At 33.7% G+C, this 20,698-nt stretch overlaps 2 protein-coding genes across 3 annotated transcripts; one reads left to right on the forward strand and one right to left on the reverse strand.

Annotated features, from left to right (window-relative positions):
• The first annotated feature begins 9,142 nt into the window (after window positions 1–9,142).
• LOC125202210 (RNA-binding KH domain-containing protein RCF3-like) lies at window positions 9,143–14,221 on the forward strand. 2 transcript variants are annotated; one of them, XM_048100579.1, is made up of 8 exons: window positions 9,143–9,358; window positions 10,430–11,166; window positions 11,724–12,128; window positions 12,248–12,502; window positions 12,630–12,983; window positions 13,206–13,285; window positions 13,370–13,478; window positions 13,830–14,221. In XM_048100579.1, the coding sequence occupies exons 2-8, from the start codon at window positions 10,462–10,464 to the stop codon at window positions 13,971–13,973; spliced, it is 2,052 nt and encodes a 683-aa protein (XP_047956536.1). In that variant the 5' UTR covers window positions 9,143–9,358; window positions 10,430–10,461; the 3' UTR covers window positions 13,974–14,221. The 2 variants fall into 2 exon arrangements, with proteins under 2 accessions (XP_047956536.1, XP_047956541.1); XM_048100584.1 differs by having other exon boundaries at window positions 10,433–11,166.
• Window positions 14,222–14,260: 39 nt separating this feature from the next.
• LOC125202227 (amino acid permease 6-like) lies at window positions 14,261–19,137 on the reverse strand. The gene is made up of 7 exons (XM_048100593.1): window positions 18,944–19,137; window positions 18,585–18,806; window positions 17,861–17,954; window positions 17,572–17,786; window positions 16,967–17,112; window positions 14,963–15,190; window positions 14,261–14,873 (listed from the first exon to the last, which is right to left on the reverse strand). Exons 1-7 carry the CDS (start codon window positions 19,032–19,034, stop codon window positions 14,442–14,444), a joined length of 1,428 nt encoding a protein of 475 aa, XP_047956550.1. The 5' UTR covers window positions 19,035–19,137; the 3' UTR covers window positions 14,261–14,441.
• Window positions 19,138–20,698: the final 1,561 nt, after the last annotated feature.

The raw sequence follows: 20,698 nt of genomic DNA on the forward strand, positions 1-20,698 counted from the left end.
TTCCATTGCACAGTGGCAGACATCTCAAGGACTTTTCGCGCGGACTTTCCGCAATAAAAAAAATTCACAAATTCACCAAATTAAACAATTTACGAAATTAAAATTTAAACACGAATACGAAAAAAATGCAACGATTTTTTTTAAAAAAAAAGCATACATATGCGTTGAATCTATATAGTTTGCCGCTAGCCGAACAGGGGTCTCGCTGTATGATATGTTTAGACCCGACGGTATGATATGTTATTGTTTAGGCCTTCACTTTCAACGATAATACATGCGTTAGAGTTTTTAAAAAAATCGCACATATAGAGTTTGCAACGAGCTGTATATATAGAGTTTGTAAAAAAAAAATTTAAAAATCGCATCGAACGTCCGCCGTGGACGTCCATCGGCATGCCACAATGGCGGACGTCCGCTCGCCGTCGCGACGGACGTCCCGGGAATGCCGCGGTTCTCCCGTGTCCGCTACGGACGTCCGCTTCCGTCCCTGCCGCGCCTTATGGCGGACTTCCCAGACGGACGTTGGGCACGCCCGGTCCGACGCCCGCCAGGACGTCCGCTGCTGGAGAAGCTCTAATTAGCACTATTTATTTTAATTTTATACTATATTGGTTTTTATTTAAAAATTATTCTTTTAATTGACCTTTGATTTTGTTATTTATACTAACGATTACATTAATAACAATTTTTAAGATTATTTTAATTAAATTTAATATATAAAATAAAGCAAAAGCATTGAACGTAGATTAAATGAGATCAATGCTATAATATGCTCACATAAATTATGCAACATGATTTTTTTTTTCTCGTAATTCTAATGAATTGATACTAATATTGTAATGTGGTGAAAACTAAAAATTGCAATTGACTGATCAAACTATTTGTGAATTTTTATAACCATTGTTTGCACGATCCACGACCTAGAGTTGTTTTGGTACTTTTATTTTTATGTGGGTATAGTGGTCAAAAGATCAATTATTATTTTCAAAGTTACCAATCATTCAATTATTAAAGTCATTATAATTCGGCTCCGACATACTAGTACTTACTTATTTCAACTTGACGGGTCAATATAAAAGTCAAAAAAGGAAAATTTTATATAGTCGCCCCTTTCAATTTTTATCAACAAATTACAATAAAAAAAAATTTAATCAAATTTTTATCACAATAGTTTCAAAATCAAAAGAGATTTAAATCACACTTACAATAATAAAAAAGGGACAAACTTAGTCACTTAGATGGATCAAAGTTTCTTATTTTTTTGGATGTGGTATAAAATTGATAGATGACGAGCTATCATACAAAATCAACTCATAATAAAAAAAAACTAGAAGAAAATAACACATCAAGTGTTATAGAATCTAAAAACATTATAGAAATGAGAAAATAGAAGCAAACGACCAACATTATGAAAGCATTTCATATCGAACATTGTTGCTTCTGCCCTTTGTATATATGAAATTACGAGGCTCAAAGTGCAAAATGAGAAACTTGGAGGGAGCATACGTCAATTACCATTATTTGCTTTAGAACGACGCATTTGTTATGTGCAAGGAATGAAATCTTTTTTATTCTTAATTTTCTTTTTATGGGACATTTTCATTGACATTTGCGATATATTATTCGTGCCCATTTTGGAAGGTTCTTTTTCAGCTGAATTGTATTTTATGTGCCAAAAAAGGGATATTTTCCTAATTATTGTTCATTTTTGTCGATTTAAATTTCCATTTAGACTCTTGATGCTAATTTCCTATAGCAATGAAAGAATTACTTTTGCGTATTCTAATTGCATCATTCTCATGTTATATAGTGTTCTATAATGGGATATGGAGTAGAATTTTAAGGTAAAAATTAAAGTATTTAATAAAAATATAAAAATAAAACTCCATAGATAATTGGTGATGCCAATTCACATGGCACTTCGCTTGACATTGTGAGACTCACCCTCATCCCCACATTATGTTCTATGATGGTCCCGTTGAACGTGACCAAGACTTCGTGTTGCAGATACCCTAAAAATTTATGGACGATACATCACAAATACACCGTGATTAATATTAACACGAAATGGTGAATATATATTTATTTTAAAACATAGAAAAAAGTTGTAGCTTGTATTTTATGCCACCGCGTCCTAGAATATAACCTAAGGGAACCTTAAACCTAACCTACATTATCACATTGTACAATTTAAAACTATAAAATGATAAATATTCAATTTGCCTATCAAATTTAATCTTCCAGTTGTAGTTATCTATTACTAATAGCTACATCACCATTTTGAAAAGATTGATGATAAAATTTATCAAACATGAATAAGCAAAATGAAAACCTATCTAGCTAGCCCCTAATCCAATCCTACAAATTTCTTTAATTTTTTAATGGAGTTTAATAATCGTGATTAGGTTGGGTGATGCATGGCATATTGGCATGTAATGAAAGAAAAATACAAATTATATGTGTGTGTGTGAGAGAGAGGGAATGCAAATATGACTTAATATATGCACATATAGTGAAATAGAAATAGTATTTGATGGATTATGAATAAGACTGTGTGTTGAACCTTATCTTTTTAGCATCCTTAGATATATTTATATTCGTTTTAAGCGAATCGTTTGCTACCAATTTGGTTTTTGGGATATGGTTGTGTTTGTTTAATACGCCTACATTATGGAACTTTCTATCGTATTCCTTTTTTTTTCTTTGTATATGGACATGGAATATATTTCTTGATGTCTACTTATATGTATATACGCACTCTCACATTTTCTACTTCTATATATTATGTGTATAAATATAAACTCTCATAAATAAAATTGATATGTCTCTCACCAATTACGTCGTAGTCCACGTAAAATTATATATATGTTTTTATATTTTAATTCCAAAAATTACCCTTTAATAAATCTCTAAATCATAATCCCTAATATCAATCTCAATGACCTTCTTGTATTAAAAGCATCCTTTCATTGATATGTTGAATCTGTCACACTAACACTTCCGACGAATATGTAAGCTTTAATTCAGAGAAAATTAAATTCTAGTGAGAAGCTTATATATCATGTATTTTAGATTAAAAAATATCCAGAGGAGAAATATAAAATATCGAAATTTTATGTATTTACATCCAAATTACGATCAGTTGAATCAGTCGTACTAGCAATTCCGATAAACATGTCTACGATCAATTCAGAGAGAAATTAATTTTGGATAAAAGCCAAAAGAGTCCAAATTTCATATAAAAATAGTTAATAGTATGGAATAAAAATAAAATATTAACAAGCAAATATTCTGCAATTTATAGATATTCATATCCAAAATGCATAGATTGGTCACTTGGTATGGAATACTCCTATAAAATTGTCGATTCGAGATCTGCAACTAATCTTATTAGTTGTTGTTATGTAAGAAAAGAATGTAGTATATAATTAGTTGATGTCGTTGTAGTGGGCACGATGCATGATAATATCTTAGGAAAATGCTGGTCCATATCTAAGGGAACTTAATTAATTATTTGTGAAAGTTTTGGACCTACACCCCACTCCCATATATAGCACACCTATTTATTTATTACTATTTAGCTCGAACATATTTAGAATTGCCAACTTGACCAAATAACACTGATTATGTCATGTACAGTTGACCCATGGTACATTTCATATTTTATTGGAAGTCTTTTTTTATTCGGGAGAAAAAGGATTACTTTAGGTAATTTTCTAGGTGAGCTGATTTCTTTATAAGTCGCAATTTTCTAAGTGGACTTAATTCTTATAAGTCTATACTGTTTTTTTATAACTATAAAGCAGCATGTCCAAGTCGTGGACGAGAAAAAAGTTCAAAGGTATAAGCGAATTAGAGTCATAACAAAAGTAGAAATAAAAGAAAAAAAGAAAACAAAGGCCAAGAGTGGCCACAAGCACCCCACGATCCTTGCAAAACCAAAATCAAACGAAAAAAAAGAGCAGTCAAGAAAATACACTAGTGCTACGATCGATAGCCAAATAGCAAGAACATCAAAAACCAAATAAAGCCTCCTAAAAATAAACGGCTTAACTGTCTTAGGATGAATGGAGTATAAAATATAGGTTTTCATAATATAAATTTGATGATGAATGGAGTATAAAATATAGGTTTTCATAATATAAATTTGATATTCTTTTGAAAATAATTTCAAGAAAACTAATCATATTTGACGAGACGAATGGCGAGGGAGGTGTTAAAGGGTCATTATCTATTATGCTTTTATGTTTGATTCATTCCTACCCATTCATCACCTCAACATGTCATATGTTAATGTCAACAAGAATGATTCCTAGAATTTTCTCTCTTTTAATTTATTCTTTAAAATTAATTTCTTAGAAATAGAGCAGAACAAGAATCCATTAATTCTTTCACAATTATTGCCACCTTATATTGCAAGAGAGTACGATTTGGTTAACCATAGAATAAGTGTATCAAACCGTTTTTTTTTATAAAATTTTAATTGTTAAAATATTGAAAATCACATAATTTTGTACTAGTAGTAATTAAACTCTTATTTATTGATTATATATATGCTTGCTCATCATCCTTAGTGCTCACAAAAAAGCCAATTCTCAGTATAAAATTTTGAATTCTACCTAACTAATCAGATTCTAATTTGCAAAGAAACTTATTCCTCCCCTTTATCTCGTTCACCTCTCTAATTTTTTTCTAAACATGTCACTAATTACCTAAAAAGCACATGCGGCTGAGTATTTAGGATATTAATTGCATGTTCATTTGTCTCAAGCAATGTGATAGTAGTATATAATAAAATAATGATATTCAGTGACCTTTTTCTTGACAACAAACGCCATCGAATTTAATTCTCTTTAAAGTAAATATTACCAAACAATTAAAAAAAACACTTTTCCCTACATAGTTTGGTACATATGTCCAGTGCTTATAAATTTATAATGCATTTCTCCGCACTTTAAATGTGGGCATAATATTTTAATTGGACTAACATTGGTAATGATTTGGAACTCACGAATCACGATACTATGAAAAATTGGAGTAATTCTTGTTTATATATAAGCATGTTTCACATGAACTGTATAGTTTATATACTCCTATTTGAAATATTAATCATACGCATGGCATGATAAAATAGTATAAGGAAGTAATTAAGTGAGAATTAAATTTTAAATAGAAGTATAGAATTACTAAAACCAATATTTAATTACTTCCCTTTTTATTTTGGAATATAATGGTTTAAAACTTTAATTGTATCACATGACAATCTTTTCTGATTAATTTTTAACTAAAAGGAATTTAAGTAATTGTTGTAATCAAATATCAATATTTATTTTTTTTCTTGCCATTGGAACCTTCGATGAGCCTTATATCGAGGGTTTTTTGCTTTTAAAACCAAAAACTTTCCCCGAATTTTGATTTTTCCCATGAACTTTGAGATTTGTTTTTAAAACCATAAACTTTCATGTCGGTTGATATTTCTCCCGGCGGGTCACCGACCAAACCCGGATGTCTACGTGTCAATTTTAATCCTAATTGTCATTTAAAGTGTTTACGTGGCAATATACGGTCACAATTTAAACATTTGGCAAAATAAAATAGGCTTTTTTATTTGGCCAAATAAATAGGCAAAATAAAACTTAAACAACATACCATTTAAATAATATTCACAACAGCAACACTTAAACAAAAAAGCAGAATCGAAAAGTTAGGGCTCCTTTCTCAATCTTCTTCCTTTCTCGATCTTCTTCCTTTCTCTCACACATATTTTGGGATTTTCAACCGCGATTCTTCGATTTTTCTCTAAAGTTGGCCAGGGAGTGGAGAATACCTTCCAAGACGGACAACGATAAAATCGTCTTCTCGGATTACTATCAGTCCACGACGTCCCAATCTCAGCCCGAACTCCATGGTTACAGATTACGAATTCACCTTCGGGCCAATTGACGTTGAAGCTTGAGGTTTGTGAAGAAAACGACATTTGAATTTCGACCTGGAACGTAGACGCCTAATTTCGTAGCCAATTTCAGGGTTTAGGAGATGGATGAAGATGGATGGATGAAAATTGATTTCGAAGATGGATGAAGAAGCCAATTTCGAAAATGGATGAAGAAGCCGATATTAGGGTTTAGGAAATTTCTGTAATGTTTTAAATGGAATTGGGTTGAATACGACGTCGTTTTAGGGTGAAAATTCCGGCTTCCATGTCATTTTTGCGGTAGTCCACGTGGGAAAGCTTCTGGCCGAAAATGGGTTATTCGGGTCGGGTCAGGAAATATCAAACGAAATGAAAGTTTATGGTTTTAAAAACAAATCTCAAAGTTCATGGGAAAAACCAGAATTCGGGAAAAGTTTTTGGTTTTAAAAGCCAAAAACCCTATAATGGATGATGGTGAAATCATATTATGTGGCAAAATTCTCAATCGTCACTCAACTAAAATGAATGAGACGTACATATATCAACCATTCCTTCTTTTAATAAACATTCGACCCAAATATCAATCGCATAGATCCCATTCTATTTTTTGAAAAAAAAGTAAAAAAATATAAAAGGTAATTGCTGCTTATATCACTACTTAAGATACTTTCTGATTTTTTCAGTGAAAAAATTATACAAAATCCAAAAGATGGTGATTTAATTGACTATTTTTGAAATTTATAGAAAAATATAAGTCAGTGATTATTACGTAGAATATGAATATATATTGAACTCAACTTGTATACCGAAAATAACATCAAGTAGTTGTTTTCTATCTTTCAATGCTTCGTTAGTTGTTTTCTACATTTGATACCATTCTCTTTGTGAGGTTGTATGAATGTCGAATATAAGAATTCAAACGACAAAAAATCCATGACCCCAAAGGCCAGTCACAAATTGTGGTTGCGTTTCAATTGCAAAAAAAATGATGTTGAAATTTGCAAATTGGTGATAGTTCGTAATCATGACGTATTTGGCTATTTAATTTTCTCAATTAAAACATACTACAATATTAGATGAAAGTGTGGAGCAAATTCACGAGAGGCAACTAAAATATATGTAAACACCAATCAATCCCCTCTATTCCCAACTAAAACAAAAATAAAGACAATGTATGCATCCTAATCCATATAAATTTGTCCTTATACTCATATTATGAAATTGAAAATGTTGTAAATTCGTCCTTGGTGATACAAATCTAATCAGAGTGGTTCAATTTGTAATAAAATAAGATATGAGTCGCTTTTTAATAAAGCAAATATATATAGTCTTAGTGCTCCACTCAAAACACGACATGCATGACTTATTTTTCTAAATAGGTAAAAAGTCTTAGAAAAAAGTTTGTTAAGAAAATAGATAAGATGCAAAGAATTCCGATGCTTACCTTTACGTCGAGATGCATGTTCCTATCTATTTATTTGTAGAAAATAACCTCAATAAAACGTTTTTCAAGTGAAAGAAGAAAATATGTTTAGTCAGTTGCGGATGCATAAAATAATTTTATAGGAACTTTACTATATATTTTTTTATAATAAATATACTATATATTATATGTATGAAAAAATAATAAATCATATAAAAAGTCACGTTACAACGTACTGTGCAAAATATTTTTAAATAAAGTTAATCGAGCATCTAACCCATAGAATGAAATACTTCATGTTATAGGTGTGTTCATTTTAGTGAAGTTGTGATGGTTGAATTCTACATATTTTCATCGATTAAAAATGCTAGAGGGCGAGTTTATTAAATAGTTAAAAAGATTGTCAATATACACAATTTACTTACACTCCACTTATTAGCAAAAATTTCATTATATTATGCAAGTAAGTTTGATTATTTTCATTAAAAAAAACTCTCAATAAATACAGTAGGAACAAGTACAAATTTATGCCCACTTAATGTTTCTATAACCCAGTGAACTTTTAAAAAAATCTTTTATCACTTTTACTGTTTTACTTTAAAGTAATGTCACTATTTTGAAAAACATACCTAGACAAGATTAAATAGAGAAGTCTACTTTTACTGTTTTACATAACTATATATAAATGATATTTGAACTTTGATGTTTGCATGTTAATGTTTTTGAATTTTAAAAATATTATAAATAGTCTTTGGACTTAGGGATAGTTTCATTTCATCCATGGCATTTTCTACTATGTGGCCTATTTTTTCACCAAAAATGTTCCCAAGATATTAAGGATATTTTTGGACTTTTTAGTAAAATTGGGTACCTGGTATTAGGTGTCATACCCTCTCTCTCTCATAGGAAGAATATTTTTCTATAGTTTGGGTAATTGAATTGATATTTTCTTTTTCACTTCACTTTATACATGAATTTTGTGTGTGTAGTAGTTAATTTCGACAATTTAGAATTCCAGTCAAATTTAAAAACGTTAGTGGCAAAATACAATAGCTCATTGTATCGAAAAGACGTTTTCAGATATAAATACTAAAACAGGGAACAAAATACAATCAAGCTCATTGTAAAAAATGTTGCTTCCTTCTTTCCTCCAACTCGAAATCCTTTCAGCTTTTTCATCTCTTTCAAAATTCTTGCATTGGCTGGTGTGTATTCTAGGCACCGACATCGACAACCTCCCCGCCTTCGGTAGAGAGCTCTAGGCTGCTCCATTCAATGCCTCTGTCGACGACTCTCCTTGGCTCCCAACCTACACATATTAAAGCCTCGTAGAATGCTATTCGTCCGCCATTAAATGACTCATTTTTCTATTCTTTTGTCCATTCGCCAATAAATATCTAATTTTACATTTACCTATGTTTAGTAGGTGAACCTCATATTTTATTATAAAATCATTATATAAAAGTATGATTCACATTCTGCTAAATTTTTTCTACTTATCTATCTTTATAAAATTAAATAATTTTTTAAAATCCGATCTAATAAAAAATGAGAAATTTATTAGCGGACGAAGAGAGCAGTAGTACATCGTTCTTACTTTTAAAAGGGCCGACTAATAAGAACACAAAATAGGATTGGCCCAAGTAATAATTTCCACTCCAGTTATAATTGGATAATTAGCACTAATGGGCCGGGCCGAACTCGAGAATCAAATGAATTCACTAATTCTCAAATTAAAATACACTCCAATATTTTTAGCAGAAAATAAATAAATCTACAAACATTTAATTAATAAAATTAAACTCTGTATCTCACTCACTCGCGTCTACTGCGCCTTCCATTGTTCTCGCCGCGCTCGCCGCCGCCGACTGCAACCAACAGCCCCTCGCCAGCGCCATCACAATTCCGTCCCTCCGTCTTCAAAAGTCCAGCTCGTGAGCAGTCGCGTTGCCTCAGCAGTCTCCGCCGCTCATCGTCGACAGCCACCGGCCCGCCGTCGCCCTTTGTTTGTTCGAATTAAGGTCAAATCCGAATTCCCCCAATTTCTAAATCCCTAAATCTTGGATCAAATTTGCTTCTATGTTCAAATCATGAGTGATCACCCAAGATAAGGGGCTAACTAATGTGGAATCTTCAAAACACAAGCAAGGAAAATGCATTTGTGAACATCTTGCGTTTCAGGTGTTGAGAATCTGAAAATTAGAATCCTATAATGCGTTTTCTTTAGTGTTTAGCTGGAGCAGAATGCCGTTGGGTTCGAGATGCCCTTATTAATTTCTTCTTTGGATTTTTTTTTTTATCGAATTGGAATATGTATTTTCATGCATGTTCATTAGTCTGTGGGCCTTTGATGTATTCGATGCGCCTTAACTCGTAATTGAAGTTTAATTAGGTGATCTCGTGGGAATTCAAGAGAAATTCATATATTAGTGAATGAAGTATGGAATTATTCTTGAGACAGGGAAGGATACATTTGGTGCTAAAAGCTGAATGCATGTTGTGTTCTTATTTCCTTTTTGTATGAAATTCAATTTATTAGATGTTTTGGATTTCGGATTTTCCATTTCTTGTGTGTATTGATTTAATTGTTTATGCTAGGTCTGAATTTTGGCCATGCCCTAGAAAGGTCATTTAAGCGCGATGAGTCACACATTATCCTGAAATTTATTGTGCGTGGTTGAAAGTAGTGGAAATACGTTTCTTTTTACACGTGTATGGGGATCATTAAGTCGTTTAGAATGAAAAATGGTTGATGTATATGGTGTGCTGTTTCAGTTTGCCGGTTGTCATGGTAATTGTGAATTTGTGAACAAATCCCTATAGTGGGAGTATGTGTAGTATATAGTGAGATTGTAATAATGGTTGGCATTTAGGACTTCATTGAATTTGTCGAACATTAGAACCATCTGATATTGTTTTACATTATGATTATTTTGTAATGTGCAGATCCATCAAATCATAACCCGATTTTTCCAACTAGGATCTTACCTTAATATGGAATGGACCATCTAATTTAATTTACTTTACATTTCAGAGCTTGTCTTTGCAATATATTCGTGTTATGAGATTCATGTTATTAAAATTCTTGGCAGAAGCTGTCATTTTATTGGTGGGATCTTGAGGGATGTCGGCTCAAGTTACACCTGCTAAGAGGCCACTAGACCAAAGTCCTACAGATGGAAGTGGTAGAAGGAAGTGGCAAAAATCAGCAGCTTTGGGTTCTGGTGTTGCACCATTTAATGCAACACCTAGCAAGGTTATACGTGTACTTTGCCCAGCTTCCAAAATTGGTGGCATTATTGGAAAAGGTGGCAGCAACATATCTCAAATACGCCAAGAGACTGGAGCAAAAGTCCGCGTTGAGGAAACAGTCCCTGGTTGTGATGAAAGAGTCATAGTAATAGTAGCTCTAGATAAAGCTAAGGAAATGACGAGTGAGCAGGTTAAGGATGAAAACGAGGAGACAAAAATCCCTGAGTCCAATGAGAACCGTGAAGAAGATGGGGAAGGAAACAAAGAGCAGGATGGTCCAGTTGATGACTCTAAATCAGATAAGGACAAAGAAAATTCAGCTGTTCAGAAAGCTTTGCTAGTTGTGTTTGATAAAATGGTTGATGTGTTTGCTGAGACTAAGGAAGGAGAAGAAGAAAGTAAAAAGCCATCTTCATCTGTTGTTAGGCTAATTGTCTTCTCTGGTCAAGTAGGCTGTTTGTTAGGAAAAGCTGGCAGTGTGATAAAACAAATGTCATCTGAAAGTGGAGCGCAGATACGAATTCTTCCAAAGGATAAACTGCCTTCTTGTGCATCTTCTTCTGATGAATTGGTTCAGGTACTTCCGTCTTCATTGTATTTGGCGCATTATTTAACACACAGCTTACTGCATTTCAATTTTCAGACTGCTTCCACACTCGTTATCATGTGTACATATATGTGCAAAATGTACTTAAATATATTTGTCATGGACATCTTGTAGTGATGATTGTTATTTTGACAAATTTGAGATATAAAGCCATGACTAAGATCAAGATCTTAAAATGCAGCAAGCTTATCAATCATTCCTGAATTTTAAATAACAATAAATACTAACTCCGTCCACAAATAATAGTCATGCTTTTCATTTTGGTCTGTCCACCAAAATTAATCTCTATCAATTCATCAGTATGTTTTTTCTCTAATGAGGCGGGTCCCATATTTTTCCACTAAGAGTACGTATACGTCTATTTTCCTCTCTCCCTCTTACTTTACCAATTTTGTGTTAAAACTCGTGCCATCCACTAGACAAATTTTCGTGGACAGAGGTAATACATGTTTAAATACGAAAAGCTTTAAAAACATAACTATAGTTTGATGATTGAGTATAGTTTGACATTGCATTCTCTTTTGCAGATATCTGGTACTCTTGATGCCATCAAGAAAGCTCTTCTTTCTGTTTCCCAACAGCTGCTTGAGCATATTCCTAAGCATCAGGATCCTTTTCCGGTCAAGCCATCTCATTCCTTTGATACTCCTAGGCAGGATAGGTTCCCACCTCCGAATCGTCCATTCCATGGACATGGAGCACCCTATCCATCTGGATTTCATGATGGTGACAATGGTATTCCTGGTAGAATGAATTTTCCTCCTGAAGTTATAACTTACCGGGTACTGTGTAATGAGGAAAAGGTGGGTGGTGTAATTGGAAAGGGAGGTTCTATCGTCAAAGCTCTTCAACATGAATCTGGCTGTGATATCAAGGTTCTAGAGGGTACAGGTGACGCGGAAGATCGCATAATTATCATATCTGGTCCTGCTGTATGTTTTTTAATTCATCGCTTGTTTACATCTCTTTAATTTCACATACTCCTTCCTTCCACTTTTAAACTGATAAATGTAAGAGGCCCAAAATGATGGCTGATTTCCATTTAATGTAGCACCCGGATGATGGAATATCTCCCCCACAAGATGCGGTGCTTCGAGTGCAAGCAAGAATATTTAGGTCTGCTCCAGAAAGCAAGGATAACACCATGCTTGCGAAACTCCTTGTCTCATCTCATCAAATCGGATGTCTTCTTGGTAAGGGTGGTTCAGTCATTGCTGAAATGAGAAAGTCAACTGGAGCTTACATCCGTATTCTTGGTAAAGATCAGGTTCCAAAGAATGCTTCAGAAAATGAGGAAGTTGTTCAGGTATGCATGACACGAAACCATCAAACGTCCTTGGAACTTGCATATAATTAATCTGAATAAAGGGGATGAAAACATTGTAGGACTTTTATCTGACCTTTATTTTTGCTTCTGTCATATGAAATTGTAGGTGAGTGGAGACTTTGAAGTAGTTCAAGAGGCTCTTATGCAGATAACAACAAGGTTGAAGAACCATTTCTTTCGTGATGCATTTCCACCCATGGTTCACCATCCAAACCCAGCATTTATGGAGCAAATGCCCCCGTTTCCCTCATACATGGGAAGAAGAGAGTTTTCGCCTCCCGGAACATTCTCTAATCGAGGTCCACCATTTAACAATTTTGATGGTCCTGGGGGCCATCCTCCAGTTGGTGGCTTCCATCCACATGATGATCGCCCTCATTTTGCTCATGATTTTCCAAGGCCAGGGATCCCGCCTCATATGTCTGAAAGAATGCCTCCTGGAGCACCATGGGGAACCCAGGTATAAACCCTATGAGATCTACGATTGAACTACATAGCAAACTTGCAGGATATAGATTTACCCTGATAAATATTATGTGGTGCATTTTTTATTGAGTGGGATGCATTTTAAATCTTCTAGCCCTTGGGGGCATTTGTATGTATGCCTATTGCTAAGTGGTGGTGGAAAACCATATAACATCACGCTATTTATGTACTCATTTCGTAAAATGGCGGGTTGCAGGGACCAATGGAAGGACCTGGTGCTATGGGATTTCCAGACTATCCAGGTGGTCCTCAGAGAAGACTTGGTGGATTTGCAGGGTTTGTACTTCTGGAGTGTCAATGTTATTGTGTTTGAATTTACTTTCTTGGTTTTGTATTTAGTTGTTTAGCTTGCCATTGCAGTGGAAATCAACCTGTTATCACAAGCACAACTGTTGAGGTTGTTGTTCCTCGCTTTGTTATTCCTGCTATTTACGGAGAGGAAGGTGGGTGCCTTAGACAAATTCGCGAGGTATGCATCTGAAGAAGGCCTAGTTTGACTTTGCTCTTCAATTTGTTAACTGTGACTAAAACAATGCTGCAATATGTAAAAAGCATTGTTTTGTTTGCATAAAGAAGCACAAACATAGAAAAAGCATTGCTTTATGGTTAAAAAGCATATCATAGAGAAGCACTAATTGTTTTGTGAGTAAAAAGACTTGTCTCGGTTAGTAGAATAAGGATGGTTTTTATTTGATCATTCCGCTATATGTGTACACGTATATTTGTTTAGATGATGGATATTCATATCAGTATATTTCATTGGCTCATTAGATGAAGTCAAAGTTCAGAACCATCAAATTTTTGTGTTTTCTCTTATCAGATTTCAGATGCAAAAGTTACCATCACCGATCCTAAACCTGGGGCATCAGAAACCGTGATCATAATTTCTGGGACTCCCGAGCAGACCAATGCTGCACAGAGTCTAATTCAAGCATTTGTAATTTGTGAGACTGAAGCAGCCTGAATCGTTGATATCATGGTATTCCATCTGTAGCTGTTTTCAGGTTGTAGGAATCTAATCCATGGATGGTGCGAAGCAAATGTGGTGATACTTGCCAATTTTTGAAAACGTTAGAACAGAAACCAACCTCTGTTGCTTCAATAGAATAGGATGCTACCTACCTGTGCATGCTTGTTTATCTTTACCCACTAACATGCTGTGCAGTTTTAGTTTCTTTATGCGTTTTTCTAATATTATCTATTGTTTATTTATCGCGTTACCTTATGCACATAACGTAGTGGACATCGATGTATTGATGCTCATATTGTAGCCTTTATTGGTTTAAAACTAAGCTTATCTTATTCAAATGGGCATACAGTTCTCATATGGTGACAATTGATCTCTACAGAATCACTAAATGCTGAAATGCAGGTAAATAATGTTTTGGATCTTGGACTCATAGATTGAATAGGATCTAGCCCTACATGTGCTCTATTCATGAGCTTGACTCTGGAAAGGCTTGTACGTTTTCACGTCGTCGGCGAGCCCTCGCACGGATCCGGCCGCTGCGACGAGCGACACAATCAGGCAAGCCCAGCTGAGGATCTTCAGCCACACCCATCTGCTGGAGTACTTGGGCACTTTGGCCTGCGCAATGTGCATCTCTATGGGGAAGTACACGGTCAGCGGGTAGAACGAGGCTGCTCCGATGAGGCCGAGGAAGTGGTTGAAGAAGGGGAAGATCATTGCAATCACTGCTGTTACTATCACATACACTGATCTCCACACCAATCTGAACACATTGAAGTCATAAACTCCGCATAGAGGAATGCGGACCGAGTAATCTTTGGTGATCGTCTTGCTTTCCGGCCACTTCTGCCTGCAGCGACTCTCCACGAAGCCGAATAAAGGCTGCGCGAACACCTGTTTCGCGAATGGTATGACGAAAAATTGATGAGATGAAATACGATATAGTTTATAGTTTCTTAGGGTTCTTGTTTTTTTCGTGCTACCTGATAAGCTCCGATTAGATGGACGGCAATGCACACGTTTGCGAAGTCGATCAGCCAGAAGGGCTCGTAGAAGCCAAACCCAGTAAGGAAGTTGCCGGGAGCGTTGTTTCCGAAGGCTGCGTAGCCGAGGCAGCCGCAGAGGACGTAGAATAGGGTGGTGGTTGCCACACCTATTAAAGAAGCCTTCTTCATCACCACATTTTCCGGTGGTGGAGATTTCAGCGTGTCCTGTTAAATACAACAAATCCCAATATAAAAGATTTTAGAACCTCTGATTTTGTTAAAATCATAGTAATAGTTCATATAAGAACGTCAGATGAATTATATCAAATGAGATAATGAAGTATAGTTGGGATAACAAAGTGTAAGTGGGAAGACGTTTCTCTTTGAATTAATAGGTTGAAGATTCGAATCACTGTGATGAGTCATGCGGTGGATTTCAAATTTAGGGGACAATAATACATACAATAACAATAATACAAGTACTATTAATTTGCAATTTTGAAATACATTTTTCAGATATAAAATTGTATTTTCACAATGAAAATAATTGAAAATTTCTTAAAAGAAAAATATGATAACTCAAAGTGGTGGGGCTTTCGAATACCAAATAAAACAAAAGAAGAAAGATATGGTCCATTTGGGTATGGAGGTAACGCACACGCTATAAAAGTAGAATATGAAAAACTAGTGAGTGTATGTATCCCTAATTTGATTTTATTCCAATCTTTTTAAAATATTCTATGGTCATTATTCGTTCTTGTGTTTTGGTGCCAGAGATTTCACATGCACAGTGCCAAACCAATTTATAACGCTGGACCATAGATCACATTATTATTATTATTATAAGAAATTTTACTCTATATTTCAAATACAGTAATTTTAAAATTAAAATAGGTTCCGTTACTAAAAGTCAACTATGGAGAAAAAACAGCCTATTAAATAGTGTCCCAGAAACAAATGCGAAAAATTGATTAAAAATAAAGACAAATTTATATAGGCTGTAAGGTATGGGTGTCTTTATTTATTTTGAGTAAAGACACATGACATTAAATGTGGATATATCTCAAATTTAATAGCTATCCCATTACTATAAGTCTTTGTGCTACAACACACAGCCTACACATGACTCGTGTCCCTCTTCTCTGTCCCTTATTTTGTATGTTTCACTTTATAATATTTTTTTTAACTAATTAAAGTTCTTCATATGTTTGATTTTATTTATATAAAATAATTAGATTAGATATATTCCAAACTCGATAAGGGAGCCACGTGTCACGTATCAAATGTATGATTCCCAAACAAAAAGAAATGTTAAAGAAAGAAGAAAACATGAGTCACACAAGATTCAGTCATGGGCCGATTGTGTTGAATATTTTTGACTCATAATCCTGTGGAAATTAATTAAAAACATGTGGACTGCCATAGCTTATGCAAAAGCACATGAAATTATGTTGGATTGGTACACCTATCATATCCTTGCCTTTGTCGGCGTGAACTGAATCAATATTAATTATATATATAAAAAAATTAATCTTATGGAGTAGTAATTATTAAGACTAATTATAGTATGTAACATTATCTATGAATTTAGTTTAGAATCGTATCCACCTAATCAAATGACATTTATAAGATTCAATTCCATCTATTCCATCGTATCAAACTCTACTATTCGAAATTGTTCAAGATTAAACTGATCCAAAATTATTTTATTGGAAAAATGCCCAGACAAATTAATCATACATGACATTGTCTCAATATAAAGTATAGAATCAAATCATATCTCTCCATCAAACTAAATACCACATATCCCAAAATTGTTTAAAATTAAAGCGACTCGAGATTAATTTTATCGAAAAGAGGCTATAACTAAATTGCATCAACTCAACTGAATGGCATTCATAAAGTTTGATCTTATCTAATCTATCAAATCGAACACTAATCATGCGTGTAGTTGCGTAATTAAATTGGATTGAAATGATAATGGAAGAAAAAAAGACATGCCTGGATTTCAATTAGGACAGTTGAATAAGCATAGGCAAAAGCAATGTCTCCAATGGCTTGAAAGCTATTCCACACCTTTTCTGAGCCGCTTGTGTCCACTCCTACTCTCGTCCCTGTTAGGCTTGTCTCCACATGCCCTCCACCACCTATTTTTCAATTTTTTGAATAATTAATTTCAATCAAATAAAATTTGAAAACGATACAATTTTCATAATGCATAAGATTTTGACATAGAGATGTTGATTGCTAAATTTCAAACTCAACCTTTCGGTGCAAATTCACCAATCAAGTAGTTTAGCCAAATTCTGATAAATCACAAAAGGTTTGAAAACGGAATATTAGGTCATGAAGTTTTATTTCGGCAATTGTCTCACACATGGATAAACCGACGTCGTTTGTGGTTTTCTAAACGACAACATTTCATTATAATAAGTATTTTTTTTTCTTTTAATGAAGAAATGTTGTTTTGAGTTATGCAGATGATAAAATTGAGAAAATTTGAAACTGCGTGATTTAATATTCTATTATCGAATATTGTGAGACCGGCATAATTTGACCAAATTTTGTGAATGTATGTGCTCGTGAGAGAGAAAGGGAGAGAGAACCTGCGAGCTTGGCAATGGAGAGGGCGAGGCCGATGGAGGAGTAAGCGAAGGACATGACGGCCGCAACTATAGATAGCCAGGAAAGCTCATGGAAATTGGGTATTTGGCTCAAAATCAGCTGAATTCCAGCAAATATAGCCATGAATGGGTAGTTTGATATTGAGCATTCTGCATTATGTCCTTCCTTATGGAAACAATTTGACCTTTTCACAGCCCTAATTCACAAAATTAACTCATTCAATCATCAAAACTAATTATTTATAAAAATTATAATTGGAAATATACTCACACCATACTAATCGAAGCAGTAATTGTGTATCCAATGGTGACCCCAACAAGATTCCCATACTGAGCCAGCCCACATAGCTGAACTTTGTAACCACCTACACATTATATAATTAAAATAATTATTAATTATTTTAATTCATAAATTTTGATTACAATTTAGCCAGTCTCATGATTTTAAAACATACTCCATATTCTCTTCATTCACCGTCCATTTGAGAATGACTCGAATTTTAAAAATTACCTAAAAGAATTAGTGAAATACATACCTCATTTCTATTCATTATTTTTATCCAGGGGAAACTTCCCCTACTTACTAAATATAGTAAAAACAAATTTGAACATGTAATACTACTTACACACATACCAAAATGATAAAATAAAATTTTTAATAGTGTACTAAGATATTAAAACATGAAAGTTTTAATTTTTATCAATTGTCTTAATTATTTACAAAATAACATCAACTGATATTCAGAAAAGAACTAAAAAGACAAAAAGTAATAGTAGTACTTATTTGAATAAAACGACGTTAGTTTTGAACATTGGAAATGTGAGATGAAAATTTTGAAATTGTCTTATTTAACATTTCATTTTAAAATAATTGTCCTGAATTTGATGAAATTTTGTAATTTAGCTATTAATCATATTTATTGGTACCAAGATTTATTGGTAAAATGAGAAAATATTTCCAACACAAAGAAGTTGAAATTGAAATGCAAAGATACCTAAGTGAGAACGGACGACGTCCATGTAGGTGTAGTTGCGGCGGCCGTCGTGGCGGTACGAGTCGGCGAGGAAGGTGGAGGTCAAGTAGGTGATGAATGAGAACGCCATCAGCACAGCCGGCCCGGCCACCCATCCCAGCTGCGCTATCGCCCACGCTAACGACAGCACCCCCGACCCTATCACCGCCGTTATTATGTGCGCGCTCGCCGTCACCACCGTCCCTATTTTTATTGATAAATGAACATAAATTAACTATTTTTATTTTTTATTTTTTTATTAATAAATTAAGTTAATAGAAATTTAAAAGTGGCGTCATAGTAAATTTAAAAATTTAGAACTCAAACATTAACCACTCTACCTGTTCTTCGTTGACGGCCGTCGTCGTCAAAATTCTTGCTTGCTTCACCATTTTCTATGTACATAGAGTTTTTCTGGAGCTCGTTTGCCATTTTCAGTGCTTGTGTGTGAGAGAGAGAGAGTGAGAGAGAGAGAGAGATTTGTGCATGAGAGGAGGTTTGGAATTTGGGGTGGATCTTGAAATTTGATATATATAGAGAGAGGGGAGGGAGAAATGGTTAATTAATGGAACTAGTAGGGAAGAGGTGGTTTATTCGTATTGGATAAATGCAAATTTAAATATATTCGACTACTTTTATTTAATGATCATTTATGTGTGAGGCCTTGGGATTCTATACATATAATAATTATTGTTAAAATTAGAAATATTTATTGACATTAAAGGATGAGACTACGTGACCTATTTCTTGTGTCACAATTCATACAATTTGTTATTGTCACTTTTATCATATCAAAAACGAAAATTGGTATTTATAAATTTAAAAGTAGCTTATACTATATTCTAATTTTTAAAAGTATTTTTTGAATAAAATATTGTTTATAATAATATGACATTTTGAAGCCAAATGTGATAAGAAAATAGCATGATTTGATATTTGCTCAAATTGAAGTAAATTTTAATTAAAATTGGTAATATATATATACAATTTTTAGATGATCGAGCACATACGAATAATTGTTGCACGGAGTTAATATTGTTTATATACACAAAAAATACTCATGCACTGGTTTCAACTACTGATGTATGTAAATACGAGAGACTCAAAAGAAGAAAGGAACAAGAAAAAAACAGTTTTTTATGGTCATTACCAAACTATATATACCTAAAGACAAATTAAAAGTCAATCAACGTGTTGCTCTAAGCAGATTTGTTGTTTTGGTCTCGCACATGCATGTCTTTACCACCATCTTGTTTAACCAAAGATGTGCATAATTACTAAACATTTGTTAGTATCATTTAATTTTATTTAATAAGAATATCTCAAAATTATTGTTAATGTAATTAATTCTATAAATTAAACTCGGTCTGAATTCGTTAGTAATATGAGCAATTTGTCCATTGTTTTTTGTTTCGGGCTACCTAGATTATTAGGCAAGCCACATAGGAATTGATTTCATGGAGTGGGGGAATTCCAACCACCAAGTTTAAGACCAAGTTTTACGTTTATGAATAAATCCATAATTCGGCTAAATTTAGTGACATTACCAACTAATTGCTCTAAAATTATACTAAAATATATAACACTTTCTCCAATTACATAATAAAGATAACATACATTTATGGAAGGCTTAGATTTTAATTTAAGATTAATTAGTTGCTCTTCATGTATTTATATTAATTTTCTCACGACATGAGTGGTGTTTATTTGGGTTTTTGTGGTATTTGTTGTTTTCTTTCATTTTCAACTTAAGGATCCCACAACATTTGGCATTTTGTTAGGTACATTGAAGGCGATATATGCATAAAAACTATTCTTTAATAATTCATCGTGATTAAGAGAACTCAAAGTTTGTTCCTTAATCATTGCAGTTAAGTGTACATGATTAGTTCCATGCTTATGCAGAAGTCAGAACTAAATTTGTTCTGAACAAAGATGAAATAAAATAATACTACCACAATCACGAAATTGCTGAATCTCTACCATAAATATTCATTACTTGAAATTAATAAATTAAATACTTTATTGGAAATACATTTCTATTTCGTCGAATGGTTGTTTAGGGTCAAAATACAATTAAGGAGAAATACTCCCTC

The sequence above is a fragment of the Salvia hispanica genome, chromosome 1 (genome assembly GCF_023119035.1).
Source record: "Salvia hispanica cultivar TCC Black 2014 chromosome 1, UniMelb_Shisp_WGS_1.0, whole genome shotgun sequence".
Lineage (NCBI taxonomy): Eukaryota > Viridiplantae > Streptophyta > Magnoliopsida > Lamiales > Lamiaceae > Salvia > Salvia hispanica.